The sequence below is a fragment of the Lissotriton helveticus genome, chromosome 5_1 (genome assembly GCF_964261635.1).
Source record: "Lissotriton helveticus chromosome 5_1, aLisHel1.1, whole genome shotgun sequence".
NCBI classification, from domain to species: Eukaryota; Metazoa; Chordata; class Amphibia; order Caudata; family Salamandridae; genus Lissotriton; species Lissotriton helveticus.
This window is the reverse complement of record NC_136065.1, coordinates 1694473810-1694493732: the sequence shown is the minus strand read 5'-3', so window position 1 is coordinate 1694493732 and position 19923 is coordinate 1694473810. Positions and strand designations below refer to the sequence as shown.

Sequence of the window (19923 nt, the reverse complement as noted above, 5' to 3'; positions counted from 1 at the left end):
TAAATATGTATATTTGTTTTATAACAGTAACATTTTTGTTTTTTACAAAGTAATCATATTTTTTTTTACAAATTAATATTATGAATATTTAACATATTTATAATATTAATTTTTACATAGATAAACACACAAATACATTTTTATATACATACATAATGTTTAAACTAATATGAGCTATTTTTATAAACAAATTATTTGTAACAAGGTTATATATTCACATTTGTTTAACATATAGATTATTTTCAAAATGTATATATAAATAATAAAATATTATTTAAAGTAACAGATAACAGTTGATTAATTATTTGAAAGTAATGAATATTTAAGAAATAATTTTCTACAATTTAAATAATTATTTACACTTAATATAATACTCAGTGTATTTTTTTAAAGTGTTGGAATATAGAAATTAAAGAGGTTTTTGCTGTATACAGGGACTACTTTTTAACCGCGTAATGTTATTTAGGCTTATTTGGTGCTTCAACAGATCGCGGTTGGCTTGCTGCTTCGCGTTAGAGAGGGTAAGTTTGTTTTTATTGTATTTTAGAAGTTAATGAAGTTAGTGTTAGTGTATGTGTGGTGTGTTTAAGTTTATGTACATAGGGTTATTAAGAGAAGATTGTGTTTTCGGTGTTAGGTAGAGTGTACGATATTTCATTTTTACCGCGTTTTAGTTGTAGGTGTGTGATGTGAGCTAATATGTTTAAATGTTACAAAGATAATATGTTTGGTGTATAAATATGTCTTTTTATATATGTATGGGTGTTTTTGTGTGGGTGGGTATGTATTTTATTTTTTCCAGGTTATCGTCGCGTTTTACTGTTTTTGAGGAGGTCCTTCTTTTTCAATCAGAGTTGTGTGACGAGTATTATATACTCTTATTTTTGCACACAAATATTTTGGTTTTCACGTTTTCCAGGAGCGTTTTTTTAAAAAAATTACTATTTTCGGGTTTTCAATGGTATATCGTGTGTATTACATTGGAGAGGAGTCGCTATGGATTTGCTTGTATTTTTGCATTTTTTTTGGGGCTTCCATGGATTGTATGGGTTTTTGCTATGGTGTCGTATGGATTGCTTGGAATTGGATTACGTTTGAAGGTGCAACAGAAAGGTCAGTATTTACAAAACTTTTTATGGGTGGGGAAACTGTTTTAATTTTTGCTTTAGTTACGTTGTATGTAACATTTTGTAAATACATTATCTAAATACATTTTATATATGTTAATATTATGTATTTGATAATTTAATTGCAAATTGTTACATGTAAAAATTAAGGAATTAAAAAAAAAAAAGCTTAATGTAACGTGTATAGTTATGTTATGTTTTAAAGAATAGTTTTTGCAATCATTGATAGATAGTCTAGTCCTTTGCTAGTTGGATAGAGGGTAACTTGACTTTGGAGTGTGTTATACATTTTTTTCCTTTCTTTGGTGAGTTTAGGTCCGATCAAAGTTACTGATTGCTCCATTCGGAGCTCCTGGTAACTCTGTTCTTTTTGTAAGGATTGTATTAATTTGTGAAGGGTAGGTGTTCCTCGGCCTGTAGTTGCTTGGAAGGCATTGTGCCATCCTTTAACTGCATTGTTTGTTTTTGCTTCCTTATTTAGTGTGCTAAGGTAGACATTCCACCAAGCTATTTGGTATTTGGGTTGTCTTCTATGGCCTGATCTGTGTAGCCTTCCTACCCATGTGTCTTCGAAGTAGTCAAGCATAGGGCTTAGTCTTTCTTAGTTTCTTTTATAGTAGGGGCTGTCTATTAACAAGTTATAGTGCTCAGTTACATCTGTCAGTGGAACATAGGCTAGGGCGATGAGTTTTTTTATTTGATAAGCAAAAGTGCTATCAGTGGCGTATTGGATACTCAAGGTAGATTGTTGTAGATGTCGCCAGATACATTGGTTAAAATGGTAATAGCAACCTTGTATTGCTGTGTGTGGGTATGTTTTAAGGATGCTGTTTATCATTGCTTTTTCAAAGTCAATGATAATTTTTTGTGGAAAATAGTTGTTAGTATGTTGCTTGACTTCAGTTAGTATTTCTTGATAGGTAGCTTGCTGTTTGTTTGGTAGAAGGGCATAAAGGAATGGAATATTAGCATTTTGGAAATGACATGGATAGTGTATAATTGATAAAAAGGTTTGGGGCATACAGAAAAAGTACCGTCTATCATCCAAGTTTGGCATTGGGTAAGTTTAGTCATGTTGTTTGCTGTGGCAAACAGTATAATTCTTTTATCTTTACATTTGTTGTCATAGAGTATAAAATCATCTTTATTGTGAGTTACAGAGAGTTCAGGGGGAATTTGCACTTCTTCAAAAGTTTTTGGTGTGGGAGGAGTAGTGCATGTTGCTCTTTTTTGTCTAGCTATAGTTTTTTTTAGGGATTCAATAGATGGTAATTGGCTAGAAGCATGTTGGGGAAGTTCACTTAAATGGTGTTTCAGAATAGCAGTTGTTGGTTGATCAGTACTAGTACTAGCTTCTTTAAGGGAATCTAGCATTTGTCTAATCTCTATTTCTGTTACATTGGGTGGGTGATTATGTGCCTTAGTATAAGTAACAGTAATTTCCTAAGTTATAGCTCTACCATAACATTTGTTGGCATAATATTTCGTACACTTCCAAAAAACTTTCAAATCTTTTTGTTTCTCTTGAGTGTAGACATATCCCATGTAACAAAGAAGCATTTTCCCTTTTTGTGAATAAATGAATTTAGCTCCTTCAGTCATGCTTGTATTGTAGTGCTAGGAGGTAATTAAAAGAGAATGTCATTACATTTTTTGATAAAATAATGTTGTATTCTAATAATACAGTTTAACACATTTCTGATTTACCTGTAAATCTTTTTATGATTTCAAGTAGTTCTTTTCAGGTGTTGATGTTCTTCAAACTGTTATTTTCTGTGTATATATTTTTGTACCTGTGGAAGTTGAGAAAATGTGTACAAATATTTTATAACTATTTATGATATTTTGGTAGAGGTTTTTAGCTAGTTTCTATTTAGTTACCTATCTATTAAATGTCGAAGTTACATTTAAATTATATACTTACTTATTTATATTTAACTTTTGATGTCCAGGTGTTGTCTAGGTCTTCTGTATTTTCTTTTTGTCTGTAGGATAAATAGTAAAAAAAAAACATATATTTTAGGTATTTGGCTTTTAAACATAGGTGTGAGGTTTGAGAGTTACATTTTCGATAGAAAATAATTTAGTAGTACTTACTTTATATAGGTGTAGCTGTCTTTATGTTGAAGTCAATACGTTTTCTTTCAGAAATCCTGCAGAGTTTCGTCTTCCTTTAGTTAGGAGATTTAGGCTGCATTTTTAGTTTGCTGTAATCTTGCTTATATAGTATTAGTCTAATAGTTTCTGAAGTAGGATTGGTTGTTTAAATTGATAGTCTGTTTTAATTCGTGGATTTGAATTTTTTAACCTGTTATGCTAATTGCTTTCCTTATATGGGTGACGCCAATTAACGTTTATTTAATGTGTAAGGCCTTATTTTGTATAGGTAATGTTATCTTTATATTTTTAAAGTGGAGGAATATATATAATTTGCAGTAAGAAATGTTTAGTTGTTCGAAACATTGTTTATTTATTATAAAATGTATGTTTGTATTTATTTTGTGTTATAAATGTTAGGAAAATATATAGTATGTTTTATAGCTTTTTAGAAACAATTAGTGAATAAATATGAATAGTATGACTAAATTTTAAGATAATACAGTGATTTATTCAAGGATGTAGTAATTTCGATATTTTAAAAAAACGATAAATTTGCTATCTATATTTTTGTATTCGATATTTTGTCAGTTTTTCATTTAAAGATGTGATAATCGATGTTTTAGAAATCGATAATGTTGTTAGTCGATATTGTTGTAGTCGTTGTTTTTTTTAGTCGATAATGTGGTTTCGATATTTTTGTGTTTTGTTGTTTAAGTATAGGCAATCGATAATTTTGTAGTCGATAATTTTTCATCGATATTTTGTACAGTCGATATTCGGTCTGTCGAGGTTATGTCAGTGATCCTGCTCAGACGTGAGTCCCAGGCTCTCCACACCACTGGAGTCAAGCTATCCAGGCTGATGAAGGCTGATTGCCAGAAACCGGTCCTTGGATGCTTGATTCCGGTCTGGGAAAGACATGGCTTTGTAGTTCGGACTGGACTGTTCCCATGAGGCACAGGGTCAGAGCTGATTTGCATATAGCCAGTGTCTAACCCAGGGTGGTGTGGAGTGCAAAAAATCGATGGATTTAGGCCCAGATCCTTGTACTGGGGTGAATGTATGACATTGTTCTACATTCTCTCCATCAACTGTGTTTTTTGCAATTTTCACCCCGAGTGGGCTGGGTATGCTCAGACGTGAGTCCCAGGCTCTCCACACCACTGGAGTCAAGCTATCCAGGCTGATGTAGGCTGATTGCCAGAAACCGGTCCATGGATGCTTGATTCCGGTCTGGGAAAGACATGGCTTGGTAGTTCGGACTGGACTGTTCCCATGAGGCACAGGGTCAGAGCTGATTTGCATATAGCCAGTGTCTAACCCAGGGTGGTGTGGAGTGCAAAAAAACGATGGATTTAGGCCCAGATCCTTGTACTGGGGTGAATGTATGACATTGTTCTACATTCTGTCCATCAACTGCGTTTTTTGCAATTTTCACTCCGAGTGGGCTGGGTATGCTCAGACGTGAGTCCCAGGCTCTCCACACCACTGGAGTCAAGCTATCCAGGCTGATGAAGGCTGATTGCCAGAAACCGGTCCTTGGATGCTTGATTCCGGTCTGGGAAAGACATGGCTTGGTAGTTCGGACTGGACTGTTCCCATGAGGCACAGGGTCAGAGCTGATTTGCATATAGCCAGTGTCTAACCCAGGGTGGTGTGGAGTGCAAAAAAACGATGGATTTAGGCCCAGATCCTTGTACTGGGGTGAATGTATGACATTGTTCTACATTCTGTCCATCAACTGTGTTTTTTGCTCTAATAAAAGTTTGCGGTCAAAAGAAAAGCCTCTAGGCTTTATAACTGGTGTTATGCCAGGTATAGATAGGACTACCGGCCCATGATCAGATGTAATTCTTGGATACACCTGAATCCATGCTTGATTTAATAATGACTTTGCCACAAAAAAATAATCGAGCCGGACTAACTTACGATGTGGAAAGGAAAAAAATGTATATCCTGGTACCGATCCTCTTAAATAAGCCCACACGTCCACCAACCCATGGGCTATCAATAGTGCCTGTAATGCCTTAAATACACGTGGTTTCCTACCGGTATATTGCGCCTTCTCATTGCATATAATGTTGGGTGTCAAATTTATATTTAAATCTCCACATAGGATCACTGGAGTGGGCCAAGATGCTAATTCCAAATTTAGAAACTCTAAAGTATCTGCCTCATCTAAATTTGCCCCATATACTGAGCAGATCGTAAAAATTGTGTGACCTACAATGCATTCTATAATTACCCACCTGCCCAGTGCATCAGTTAAAACTCTACCTGTGTTGCCTATATGCTGTTTACCCAAAATTGCAACTCCTCTAGCCGAGACTGAAAATGTGGTTGAGACTAAAAGATTAAATCCCAACTCCGTAAGTAGATGACGCTTCGCCCAAACCATACGAGTCTCTTGGAGACAAATTATATCACAATATAAACCAAGCAATTCTAGCGCCACACGGCGTCTTTTTTCCAATGAATTCAGCCCCCTCACATTCAGTGTGCCTATCCGAATACCCCTACCCGCCATTTACTTGCATCATATCTCAATCGTTTAACTCCACAATCTACCTGAAGAAAGACATAGCTCATCACAAAACAACTCATTTCCCTATTGTACTCATGTATTATTTTCTGTTTTTTACCACACCTCCCACCCCACCCCGCACCCCGTTCCAACCCATCCCCCCACCACCCAAAACAAGGCTTAAGGAACATGTCCTCGTTGATGTAGAAGTGCTTTTTCCCACGTGCCCCCCCAGTTGACTCCCCTGCTCCCACCCTTTATTTCGCTCTCTCCCCATTAAATCATAGAGCCTACTATTTGACATAGGCATCAATTGACACATCTCCAGTTGATGGTAGCTAGTGTAAGTATCTATGTTCCCTTGCACTAAAGTCCTGATTACAACTTTTTCACTCAACTTTCAGAGGAGCATATATAAGTTGACCCCTATCCCAAGGGGCTACCTAGAAATAAATCAACATCAACTGGAGCAAGGGACAAAAAAAAACACATAGAGACACATAATCAATCTGTATCTGTAAATAATGAAGAGGGAGCCACAATAACCTATAACGGCATAGACCAGAGTTACACATTTCACTCCTCGATGCAGCTGTTATACCTACTATTACTGTCACCACAAAAAAAAGAGGTTTATTAAACCAATGTAATAATATTATTGTCATTTAGCGTTTCGGACTCTTATCCATGTCATTCATGTATTCTTGCGCCGACATCGCTGACATAAAGTATCTTGTTTGGCCTCTAAAGATAATGTTTAATTTAGCAGGATTGAGCAAAAAAACTTGAGCCCCCTTAGCTTGGAGAGGGGTAATTAATTTCCTGAGTTGCCATCGTTCATGCACAGTTGCCGGACAAAAATCAGGGCGCACAAAGAACTCACACCCCATACTGGATCGCTTTTTCTCAGGACGTGCCAAGTCATACAGTGCTTCCCGGAGTAAGTAATTGTTCAAACAAATTAAGATTGCCCTGGGGTATGCATTTGCATCAGCCTGTCTCTCCTTTCCACGTTGTCGTAGCACAAAAGGGAACCTATGTGCCCGGATCACTTCCGTTTCCCAATCCCAAGCACTAAGTTCTGGGAAGGCTTCCTTAAAAAGCTGAACAATAAATATCCGTGGATCTGATCCTTCCTTTGACTCGGCTATGCCTAACACGCGTAGATTGTTACGGCGTGCGCGGTTTTGTAGATCAGTAGATTCCACTCCACATCCGATTTAGATTTTTGTAAAGTTTCGATAGCCGTTTGTTGCTTAGCCAAACTGTCTTCAGCTGAGGAGACCCTCTCCTCTACCTCTACCACCCGGGTAGTAACTTCAGCGCATGTCTTGACCAATCGTCGTACAGTATTCTGGAGCTTCCTAACAGCCCCTTGTGTACGTAACCCTTCAGCCTTGGTCTCACTACGGTGGGCCATTATACTTTTATATATACAGCTAAGGGTGATTGATTCTCTTCCAGATCTTCCTCTGAATTGAGCTGAGTTAAAGGAAGAGTCCGTCCATGCTCTAACCCTTCACACACCACCTTTCTTACGGTTTTTTAGAGGGGAAGATTGCTCATACTCCTCTCCTTCCTCATCGTCTGGTAAATCCCCCCACTCACCAGGGTTGTTAGAGCTATCTTCATCAGCATCATGTTCTTTATCTGATGCTGCCGTTAAATCGGACATAGAGTAAAATTTACCATCCGAACCTGCATATTCTGACTCATTGCCTTTATCCATTAGTCCAGTAGTGATATCAGTAATAGTATCAGTGGTCAACTCCGTGATTGAACCTAGGCCAGGGCCAGGTAGCGACCTGGTATCTAATGTGGCAGACATTGTCGTTTCATTGTCATTCCTTGCAGGAACTGCAGGTAACAAAATTGGTGAAACTCCAATAGAAATACTCATGGTTCCCCCAGGCGACCGGAGCTCATGCTCGTATTGTGTACTGGGAACTGGGCGATCGTCCCTCATAGTCCCAGAGTCCGTATTCACTCTTGCCTTTGCGCCCTGCACTTTGTTAAACATTGCGTGAACAGCTCGTGATTTAGCGGGAGTATCTTGATTTACACGCATTGTTTGAACATGAGAGCCACTTTGCTTCTTTGTAACCGCTGCTAGACCATGCTGGTTGCTACTGGCCTCAAAATCCATAGAAGAGCTGTTCCCAATACTGATAGCTTTATCCTTTGCCTGGTTATTTATTTGGTTACCTTTACTCAAACCTGTTCCACGAGTGCTTGACACAGTATTGATATTGGTATTGCTCGCACTTGCAACAGTTGCCACTTTATTAGGCACTGTATCTATGTCGGAGATTGTTGTAGTGACAGGCACCGCAGTTTCGGCTGACTCCATAGGGGGAGCCCCCCCTTGTTTTTTTCGAACCTCCTCTCCCCCTCGCCATCTCTGCAACTCTGTATCAGTCTTTTTTTCCCCCTTTTGCCACTCACTACAGCCGCCTGCCCCGACTGCCAAAAGAAAAGTAGTCAAGCCTCTAATAGCCTCTAATAGCTTCACGTGATAAGCCTTTGATTTATCGGTTGTCTGTAGATTGTGAATTGCGAAAGCGTCAATACCGGGGGGGGGGGAAGTAAAGGATGAACAGTCACTTGCCGTCTCACGCTCTGTCCGTTCCTCACACCGATAGCAGCCAGCCGCCTCCCTGCAAAAGTGCCTCCAGCTGCTGCAAATCCGAGACGCGGAAGCTACTCCACAGCGCGGCTCGTCACCGAGTCAGACAAACCCCAACAGCTCCACCTCGAGCATCCGCCAGAGGGAACGTCCAAACGCCAGGACGCCGCAGGAGCAACTCGATAAGTCTCCCACACACTGCACGAAGAAATAGCACAATTCCGCTTTACTTTTGCCGAACCGCTGCACCTGGAAAAATCGGTAACTACCGGGGGTAGAGGAAAGTCACACGGGGCTTGTGGATGGAGCACTTCACACAGCCACCCTAGCGGCCGCCATCTTGCCTTCTTGCAGTTGGTAGCCTCTGTTTTAGGAGGTGGTCATGATTACCAGAGGTTTTACATGGCTACTACTAGCAGATGTTCTGTGAAGATTCTAGTTGGCAAAGGCTGTGTTGGGAAACTTATTGTCAGGTGGTATATGCTATTTCATTTTGCAGAGGACGTTTTGTGTTCTCTATAGTAAAAGGCCTTTGGGGGTTTCTGATCAGTGTTTTCATAGTGTCGTTTGATAAATGGTATTTGGTACTTTGTTCACAAAGAAAATCTGGTGGTCCATTAAGTAAACAATATCTCAATGGCCTCTGCCAAAAGAGAGTATGTTTTGGTGTCTGTTGTCAGATGGTGTTTGAGGTCTTTAAAAGGACCTATTGAATAGTCTCTTTTAGTCTACGGTTTGTGTGGTCTCTTCTCTTACTACTCTTCTTTTCGTTTAGTAAAAGAGGCGTCCAACAGCAGGAAGCGAAAGGTGAAGGAGGAAACCAAGGATGTGTCCTCTGAAGACGAGGTGAAGCCCAAGCGAACATCCATCCTCGTCTGCATGGTAAGAGCCTCATTTCCACTGGTTCTAGGAAACAATCATTGTCTGTATGTGTGTAACCCCCCACAAACACATACATGAACCTATGCAGACAATGCAACATACCTGGCTAACGACCAGACACGCAACCTTGCACACATAGCAACACTCATCGAGGCACCCTTCTACACTGACCACACACACCTAGGCGTCAGTGCACATAGGTAGCAGACACACACGACAGGCATAATCTGCAACCTTGGATGGATGAAAAAACATGCATTTCATTTTAATGTTGACAATATCACTTGCTTTTATTTGCTGTTTTAAAAGAATTTCTTGTTTCCTTTGTTGATATTGTGTGCTGCAACTGGTGGTAGGAAATACAGTTGGTGAATGCTTTGTTTATTCAGTCCCCTACAGTTACATGTAGTTCGTCAGTGAAGCAGACCATATGTACATCACACAGATTACAGCAATGAATGAATGAATGAGACGTCGGCTGTAAATACATGTATTTCCTAAATATGCTACACTCATAAAAATATTGGATGCCCTATTTAAGTAGTACAAAAGGAAAACTGTACACATGACATCCATTCCTCAGAGACAAACCAAGGAAACCGCTTAGAAGCTGCATACCAATCTCTTGGGTAATGTTCTGTTTGGATTAAAATAGGTTTGCTCTGAATGCCACTATGTGTTGTCCATTACCATAACTTCTGGTTCCCAGATCCCTCTGCTGGTCCTTTCATCGGTCAGTTCTCGTGTCAAATTACCTGCGAATGTTTCCTGCTTCATTGATGTGGGAATGTCTGTTGCAAGAGGTGCCTTCCATTGCTTCCCCTTGCCTCCCCTCCCCTTCCCAATCTCGTGACTGCTTCCTGATTGTGTACTGCCCACCCCATTGCGTCATTTTCATTCTGTTTGTGTATGCAGCTAGATGTCATCCATACCTCCTTTTCTGGTTGACTTTCCTTCCCTCCTCATGGCTCATTACGTGTGCCCCAGTACTGTTCCTTAAAGATACAGTCTTTCAAGTCCCTTGCACCTCAACTGAGCATGCAACACAGGGATTATTTCATGTTCATTCACATACCTGTCTTTTTTTGTCTACCAACTTGCCGACAATATGGCAGGGGTGCATTGAAAATAACCTTACTCCAAATATTCGAACACTGGTTAAAATAGAAAATTATGTTGTCGAATATTTGGATATATTTTTCTCCTGTGCTTTTGAACAGATGTACAGAAATACAGGATGCACACACACATGGAGAAACTTAAAACACAGTGATTTATTTGTTTGAAAAAAATGTGCAGATCCCACGGCTTTCCAGAGGAGGTGCTGTGAGTCACGAGAGAGCTATGCCAGAACCTACAATTTTTGTGTCAATTAATACTTTTGAAACAATATTTGGTGAAAGAAGCGATACAAATGTAAACCAGAGAGGTGCTCATAATAGAGACAGGGAGAGAGAGAGGGAATAAGAAAAAGGGAAGAAGAGATGGATCGAGGTCGAGGCTGGATAGAGAGAGATAAAAGAATATGAAAAAGATGGAGAGGTATTATATATAGAGACAGAAAGGGCAATGGTGGGGGGGGATAAAAATACAGCAGCAGAGAAGTTTTTTTTCTTCTTTTTTTGCCATTTTGTTTTGGCCACGTCACTCCCTCCATCCCCTTTCACATGAGTAAATACGTTCTCTGTATTGGTAAAGCAAGGGCTCAGCCTTTGAGGTCTAAGGTTCATTGACAAATGTGTGTGTGCATGGCAGCAGTTGGATTTAAAAGGAAGTGACGTCAGCAAGACTGCCGGATATGACCCCAAACGTTACAGCAGGTCTACGGGTGACAGGATGCTGACATAGAATATCACCTAAGTGAGAATGATTATGAAACTCCCATATTCACTCACTCATCCACTTTCACTCAATCAGTTAAGCACGAGCTACAAGAGTCTTCCTGTAACCTGCATGTCACTCGTTCCTTGACCGTGCACGTTCTCTGAGCGATGAAAGCTTGGATTACCATGCCCTGCTGAATCTTTTCTGCAGGGAATTGAAGACTGCACTTTCTGCTTTCTCTGAGAAAAGCAAGCTTACTTTCTTACTGCTATGCTATACCTGTTGCATGAGAAAGCAAAATCTTGCACTGCTGCTGCTTGATTTGTACATATCCTGTGATTTGCAAAGTTTGTGCTGCCACTGGTCTATGGTCTGTCCTCTTAAAAACTGAAGATTACACTTTTTGTGCCGAAAAAGTGCCTGCTCTGTGAGGAATGGTTGTTTCCCCTGCTGTTGCCCCATCTTATGAAAAACAAGCATTTGCAATGCAATAGGTCTCGCATTATTTAAGTTTGAGCTACTAGTACTGTAAATGGCAATGTTTTTATTTTTATTTATGCGCTATTTTAATTTTCTTTGCATAAAAAGGTACATATAAAATATGTGTTGTAGAAAAGTCATTTATGCAGTATTTACATTTTCTTTGCATAAAAAAGTACATATACAATATTTCTTGTAGAAAAGTTAAACATTTTAATGATGTGCCTAAATAATTTTTATATGTACATTCTATTTGCAAACGGATGGGGTGGGGGGGGGGGGGGGGTCTGAAAACTGAAGGAGGGCCTCGGGCCAGAACATCCTAACAATCATATTTTTTCATGTTTCAAATTATTTGTGGACACTTTTTCCAAAACAACATACTTGCAATTTAACAGCGAACAACAGGCTGACTCTGTTTGGCCCCACCCCCTTTTGCGCCTATGACCCCTGTCCTCACGCCCTTCCCAGTGGAACTCCGGGCAATTTGTGGTATCCCTTAGTAAATCTTTTTAATTTCTAGCACACGAAAGGAGACCACAGTCACTTATGTGCCTGCGTCACCGTGGTGGATTCAAGAAGCTTCCCACGGCGTCCAGTTCTTACTGGAAAGCCGCTGTTATTGGCGAGCTTGCACTGATCCTAAACAAAGTGGTATTTTCTGTGTAACTGGTCCCCCCGGCCAGGGCAGACTGAAGTGGCTCTAACCAGATTTCTACTGCTCCTTGCTCAGTAATTGCTGCTTCTACATGCCGGCTGCAAACCTGAAAACACCTGGAGATCTTTTCCGTCCGTCTGAATTTCTTGAATTTAGCGGTTGTGTTTTTAATTTGCTACATTAAAATATTAATGAAGCACTCAACAAGAGGAACAATAAAAATACACCCTTTACATTTGTTTCACACCATACTATCCCACTGAGACACCCACACTGCCTTCAGCTACAACCCAGTTGTGCCCGGCTATATATACCTGGATGCAGCTCAATTCAAATTATGCACAAGAGTGATATGCTGCCTGGAAAAAAAAATACCTTCCTGGAAAAAGCACCGTTTCAGCAAGAGAGACAGAAAGAGACGGGGCAGCTGACAACGGCAGATGAGGAAAAGCGGACTTCAAAATGAAATTAATCATACCTGAATACACTGGCACCTGAAGAACCTCCGCAACAGAAGCAGGCTGCACGATCGGGCACCGACCAGTTCTTTGCTTGCCGCTCCTGAGATGCATGCTACACGAATCACGGGCAGCCCCCCTGGTCCCCCCACATTGGCAGGCCACAATCAGTGATGGATGCGTGCCACACAGAGACGGTACAGACCTGGCTGCCTTCAGCTCGAGGGGTGGGCGGGGTAATCATGTGCCTGCGGCCTGCGCAGAGGCAGGCCCATTAATCATCGGACCTCCAGGCTCCAGTTCGTGACTGCTGTGCGCGAAGCGCTCAGAGAGGTGTGTGATTGTGGGCTCGTCACCCAGTTCAGCAGTAGAATTGTCCTGCGACCAGGAAGTCAGGCAGGCCGGGGGCGGTACTGCGGGACACCTCTGTGACGTCATTCCCGGGCCGCGCTCTGATTGGCTGCTGGCCCGGGACCTGACGTGCAGGAAGAGGAGCCGGCAGCAGGAAGTGGCGTGAGCTTTGCGGCCCCGGGGCTCCCGTGACCAGAAAGGAGCCCTGGATACTGTTTCCCTTAAAGTCCCGGTCCCGAGATGGGGGACCGGGTGAAGACCCGCGGGGCGAACCGGGCGCACTGAGGAGGCGGGGCTCCCATGCGGAGAGAGAGCCTGCAGCTGCGGAGGAAGGGAAGGAGCCTGGAGACCCGGGGAGCGCCCGCCAGACACCGGTGAGTGGAGCCGGGAGGAGAGGGGCTGGTGTGTGTGAAGGGGTCTCTGTGTATGCGTGTAGGTGCGGCGGCGGCGACGGGGGGTGTGCCTGTGTATGCGTGTGTATGTGCGCATGCGTGAGTGCTGTGTATGCGTGTGCCTGTGATGTGCGCATGCGTGAATGTTGGTGCGCGTGCAAGCAGCTGAATCCAGCCGGGGAGAAGCGCGTGACAGTTTTTTGTCCGTCATTCCCCCGTGTCAGCTCGCTATAAGTCTCCAGCCTGGACGCATCCTTCGGATGCGATATCCAGGCGAGACCTAAAAAACAAGGATATATTAAATGTACTTGCAGATTATGCTCTGTGAATCTGTTCACGGTAGTTGATGTGTGAGATCAAGACCCATAGTCCTGAGGAAAACGCCTGATCCCCTGGGGACAATATTCGAGTGCCGAAACATGATGGCGGGAAAACGAGCAGCATCCATCGTCCAACCCTTCTGGTTTGAATCCTAGTTAAATCCTTTTTAGCTCAAACAATTTTAATATAGGACTATAAAGGGAGAATATACTTGTCGACTTCAGGGACATAACCTCACACGAACTAGGGAACCCGTACCTCAGAAACTGAGCGGTTCATCATACTCTGTGAGTATGTGAATGTATGGTCATTCTATAAGGGTTTGGCTGTTTCTTCCAAGATTGCTGTATTTCTAGTAGTTGATGTCTGATTATGGAAAGCATAGCACAGTCCTATAACTCCTTTCACTCCCTCTTTAGTTGGTTAGCCGCCTGTACTGTGCCTGTTCTGTATGTGTGAGAGAAGCGCGTAATGTCCCACTTGCCTCTGCAACCTGTATTTTACTTATTCTGTGTCTTGGGAAGGTTACGTTACTGCTGCTCATGTTGTTTCTTTCTGTGTTGTGAAGCTCGGAGTCACCAGGGCTTGAAATGGAAAAATAGAAGTGCAGGTACTCTGTTAACAGCGTACCTGCTTGTTTCTGAGAAGTGCCGGTACTCTTCAATTAAAGGTATTATGTTGCTCTTGAGAAGTGCCAGTACTCTCCCTCTCAAAATAAAAAAGTGCCAGTGCTCCGAACCGGGCAAGACCAGCCCATTTAAAGCACTGGGTATCACACTTTCCACTACATAAAAGACAAAACGATTTGCTTTGTCAGTGTTTGTTTTAATGCATGATGTGAATGAAAGAATGAACTCTCATTTTAAAAAAAAGAATGTGCTGACACCCCTGCTCCTGAACCCTTCTAGGCCTAGAGGTTGGTGTGATTTAGGGGGAGTGCCCAAGCGGCCCTGCCTGAAACAAGTGCAGCCCAGCGAGGGCTGCCAGTGCTTCATTCTCACTATTTGGAAGAGAGCTGGGGGTCCACGCCTGATACCTGATAAAAGAAAATATAAAATAACCATACAGCAGTGAAGTGCATGCAGTTCACTGGCTCACAGCCCTTCTTTAGCTCCTAGCACACAACTGATGAAAAGTGCCTGGTTACGCTGCCTGAGCCGACCATTGAAAGGGATGCTTAGTGGCTGGCAAGACACATTCTCGTGCAGCAATCCAAGCAGAAACCTGTACAATCAAGGGAATGGGGTCTCCAGCCCCAATACTAGGCCAAACCAGTGAGCTACGTGTAGAGAGCCAACCCGGCCTCTCAACAACATTGTATCAGTACACACACACGCACGCCTTCACCCTCGGGACGGGCACGCCCCGAGGTATATAATAAAAGCGCGGTAGACCGCTCGGGGTCTTTCCGGCATACCCTCCATCCTGTGTGTGTGTCCCGTTACTTAATTAATTATATCCTGCGCGAGGCCCGGACCTCGCGCACTACACTGGCGACGAGGCCGGTTCCGCCCCCGCGCGTGCCTGGCTGCCCCTGGAGCTGCCCGCTCCTGCCCGGCTACTCGCTGCCTGCTGTGCCTACCTGGCGTCACCTCCGGCCGCGGAGCCCGTCCGCCGGCCTGTCACCCCTGCTCGAAGTCGGCTCCCGCCCACGCGCCTCCTGGGACGGAGCGTGTTCAGCCGGCGGGAGCTGCCTGGTGAGTCATCACCCCGCGGGCCTTGCCTGGCTCCCCCCCCGCGCTACGCGCGCTGCTGCCTGGGGGGCTCGCTCTCCGTTGTGCGCGTGGTGCAAACGCGCGTCCCTGGACGTGCTGCCCCGGCGGGGGAGGGGCGAAGAGGGGAGACGCTGCACGTCAGCCCCGAGGCCCGGCCACGCGGTGCCTCCAACGCCTGCCAGACCCTCCGCCTTCCCGCACTGCAATCTGCGCGAGGTGTCAGCCTGCTCAGGCCCGGGACACGCTAGTAGAGAAAAAGAAAAAAAAGAGAAAAAAATAAAACAAGCATTGGTAACTGCACCTGCTGTCTCGCCTGGGGGACTCAATCTGCAGGGTGGCTGGTCAACTGCCGTCCACGCCGCTTCCACCTATTAGTGCCCTGGAAAATAAACAAGCACTGGCAAGTGCAACTGCTGTCTCGCTTGGGGACATCCATAGCAAGGGGGCCGAACGACGGCTGTCCACCTGTCCAAGCCATTTCCAACGGACGACGCCCGTGAGCGTCCCTCTGCCCATACGGAGAGGTCACCAAGATGTCCGACCCCGCCACGGGTGGCACGTCCACAGCGCCTGCCACAACTGCCCCCACTGCGCCAGCCACGACTGCTGCTGTACCAGGACCCGCTGGCCTTCCTGCACGTCGAGACGCGGATTCCCACGTGGTCAGTCATGCCCATACCGGAATGGCCCCCATCCCGCCATTTAGCGAGACTGCAGACCCTGCAACTGCGGCGCCGCGATGGAAGGCATGGCTGGGGCGTCTAAACCTATACTTTAGGGGAACCAGAGAAACTGATGACACCGTAAAGAGATCGCTCTTGATCCTCTATGGAGGCCCAGAAATATACGACCTGTTCGAGTCTCTCCCGAACACTGGTGAGGATGACGACTATGACGCGGCGGTGGCCGCGCTGAATACCCACTTTGACCCACAGGTGAACACCGACTATGAGAAGTTCAAGCGGGCATGGCAGACTGAGGCTGAATCCGTGGACATGTATTATGCGAGGCTGCGCCGGCTGGCCAGCAGCTGCCCATTCGCCGACCCGCGTGAGGAAATCAGAGACCAAATCATCGTGGGTTGCAAATCGAAACTACTACGAAAGCTCATCCTCAGGCAACCGGGAATCACTTTGGACGCCATTCTTGTCCTCGCTCGCTCCCACGAACTGTCGGACTCCAGAGCAGACGAAATGGAGCTGGCGCTACGGTCCCCCATAGCTCCGCAGGCCGTGCCCAAAATGGCGCCCATCAAGGAGGAAACCGTGGACGCAATTCAAAGAAGACCGACGAGCGGAAGAACACGACAGTGGCAACCCCGGGACGCTCAGTGTGCCTACTGTGGGGGAGACCATGCAGCGACCGCCGTGTGCAACGCAAAAGGAAAGACGTGCTCGAAGTGCGGCAGACTCAATCATTTTGCCGCTGTATGCCAAGGAGGAAGATACAGGCCCAATGCACAGAGGTCGCGAGGCGGATATGGGTCTCGGTCGGCGACATCCAGAGTGAGACAACTATCACTAGAGCAAGAACAGCCGCCTCCAGACACGCAAGCCCAGGGCCGGAAGCCATATTATGAAGATGAGGAGGACGATGAGGTGTATGTAGTATCCTATGTCAGCAGGATTGCCACCCGGAAGAGGCCGCCGCCCATGTGCACGATATCCGTGGAAGGCTCCGAAATCAGAGCACTTATTGACACGGGAGCCTCCGTGAACGTCATGGACTCTGACCAGTATGACCAAATGTCGCCTAAACCCACTCTTAACCCGTCGAACGCCCGGATATACACCTATGGGGGCACAGACCCCATGCCGCTACGCGGCGTCATCAGCACCACCATTCGCAATGGTGAGTACACGACAGAAGTCCGGTTCCACATAACCGAAGGGAAGAAAGGTACATTGCTCAGCTGCAACACAGCAGAAGATCTGGGACTGGTTTTCTTCGCTAACCAAGTCCACCAATCACACGCCGATAACATGCTAGAAGAGTTCCCTGCGCTCTTCAGTGGCCTCAAGAAGCTCAAGGGCAAGAAAGTCAAACTGCACATAGACACTTCCATCCGCCCTGTCACCCTGCGACACCGAAGAGTGCCATTTAACCTCCGCCCTCAGGTGGAAGAAGAGCTGAAGAAGCTCGAAGACCTTGACGTTATCGAGAAGGTGTCGGGACCGACTCCCTGGGTGTCCCCACTGGTGGTAGCCCCCAAACCCAAGCAGCCTGGCGCCATCAGACTGTGCGTCGACATGAGATTGCCGAACACAGCAGTGAAAAGAGAGCGCCACATCACGCCCACCATGGACGACATTGTCGCTGACCTCAATGGGGCGAAGTGGTTCTCTAAACTTGACCTCAACGCGGGGTACCACCAGTTAGAACTTGATCAAAGCAGCCGGTATATCACGACTTTCTCCACCCATGTCGGACTTCGGAGATACAAAAGACTCAGCTTCGGAGTGTCGTCAGCGGCCGAGGTGTTTCAGAACGCGATTAAGGAAGTTCTGTCCGGGCTGGTTGGGGTCATCAACTTGAGCGACGACATTCTCATCTACTCAAACACACTGGAGGAACACCATGCACATCTTAGGGCCACCCTACAAAGACTACAGGAACACGGACTAACCCTCCACAGAGAGAAGTGCTCATTCTACCAGGAAGCAGTAGACTTCTTCGGCTACCGATTCACGCGCGAAGGGCTCCGGGTTGACCCAAAGAAGGCGGAAGCCATCCAGAATGCCAGCACGCCCAGAAACCCCACCGAAGTGAGGAGCTTCCTCGGGATGGCCACGTACTGTGGCCGATTCATACCCAACCTGGCCGACCTGGCCGAGCCCCTTCGCGCGCTCACTAGACAGGACCATGAATGGGAATGGACGTGCGCAGCGAACCAAGCCTTCCAGGAAATCAAGGCGAGCCTTCTGGACAAGGCCACGATGGCCTACTTCCAACCGCGCAGGAAGACCGAATTGGTCGTGGACGCCAGCCCGGTAGGTCTCGGCGCAGTTCTACTGCAGGAATATGGCCAAAATGAATGGAAGCCCGTCACGTATGCGAGCAAGGCCCTCACGGACACCGAAACACGGTACGCTCAAATCGAGCGGGAGGCGTTAGCCATCAAGTGGGCCTGCCACCACTTTCACTTATATCTCTGTGGCCAACCCTTCACCATCGTAACCGACCACAAGCCACTCCTACCCCTGTTCACTGGATCCTCCAGGCTTGCCCCCCCGCGGATTGAACGATGGGCCGTCCAGCTACAAGGCTACAATTTCACCCTGGTCTTCCGGCCGGGCGCCCATAATCCAGCAGACTATCTGTCCAGGCACCCCGATGTAACCAGAAAAGCAACCCCGCTGGCGGATGGTCAATTGGTGGAGGAATTTGTCCACATGGTGTCCATGGCCGCCTGCCCGGAGACCCTCACCCTGCCGGAGATCGGAGAAGCCACCGCTGAAGATGAGACTTTGACCCGCGTCAAGAGCGCCCTGGAAACTGGAAGCTGGACTCGGTTCCTGGATGGAGCGCAAGGACTTCGACCGGAGATAAGCCATGCCCGACAACAGCTATGGCAGATCCGCCATGAGTTGAGCGTCGGTGATGAAGGCATTATACTGCGAGGACATCTCATTGTGGTACCTGCAAGCCTCCAACAACAGACACTCGCGATCGCCCACACGGGCCACCAGGGAACAGCCAAGACAAAGGCCCGGCTACGCAACAAAGTATGGTTCCCAGCCATGGATCGCATGGTGGATGAGATGGTGCGCTCCTGTCATGCCTGCACCATCACGGGGTCAGATCCAGCCCCAGCCCCAGTCATCACCGAAGAAGCGGCGACAACACCCTGGACTCAGCTGAGCATAGACTTCGGGAGCTTCCCAGACGGCCGACACACGCTGGTAGTCGTGGACTCCTTTTCGAAATTCCCCGTCGTGGAACTGCTCTCTTCCACAGCATTCGGACCAGTCAAGAAAGCGTTGGACCACATCTTTGCCACTATGGGACTCCCAGAGGAGGTGAAGTCGGACAACGGACCCCCTTTTCAAGGGCGAGAATTCCAGGCATACCTGGATGGACTGGGGATAAAACACCGCAAGATCACACCGTTGTGGCCGCAAGCAAACGGCGAAGTGGAGAGGCTCATGCGGACTCTCAACAGGGCGCTCCGCATCGCCGTCAACGATGGCAAAGATCCGGAAGCTGCGCTGGACCAATTCCTGAGTGCATACCGACAGACTCCGCATAGCACCACCCAATGCGCACCGGCACATGTCCTGTTCAAAAGGGCACCAAGAGGCAACATCCCTGCGTCCTCTACGTGGACCCCGGAAGAGAGAGATGGTGCCGCCATCCAGGCACGGAGAACTGTCACGAACCAGAAAGCAAGTGAAAGAAGACATGCAAGACACCCCGGGTTGCAGGAAGGAGACACCGTAGTGGTACAAGATCGGCACCCTGGGTG

The 19923-nt window shown here is 45.9% G+C and overlaps 1 protein-coding gene across 3 annotated transcripts in view; it reads left to right on the top strand.

The window, feature by feature from the left end:
• LOC144755745 (interferon regulatory factor 9-like) overlaps positions 1-19923 on the top strand; it is a 301449-nt gene that overhangs the window by 101705 nt on the left and 179821 nt on the right. For all 3 annotated transcript variants that reach the window (XM_078644954.1, XM_078644955.1, XM_078644953.1), the window contains one exon: positions 9153-9260. In XM_078644954.1, coding sequence (XP_078501080.1) covers positions 9153-9260 — 108 coding nt within the window. The remainder of the gene's footprint in view (positions 1-9152; positions 9261-19923) is intronic.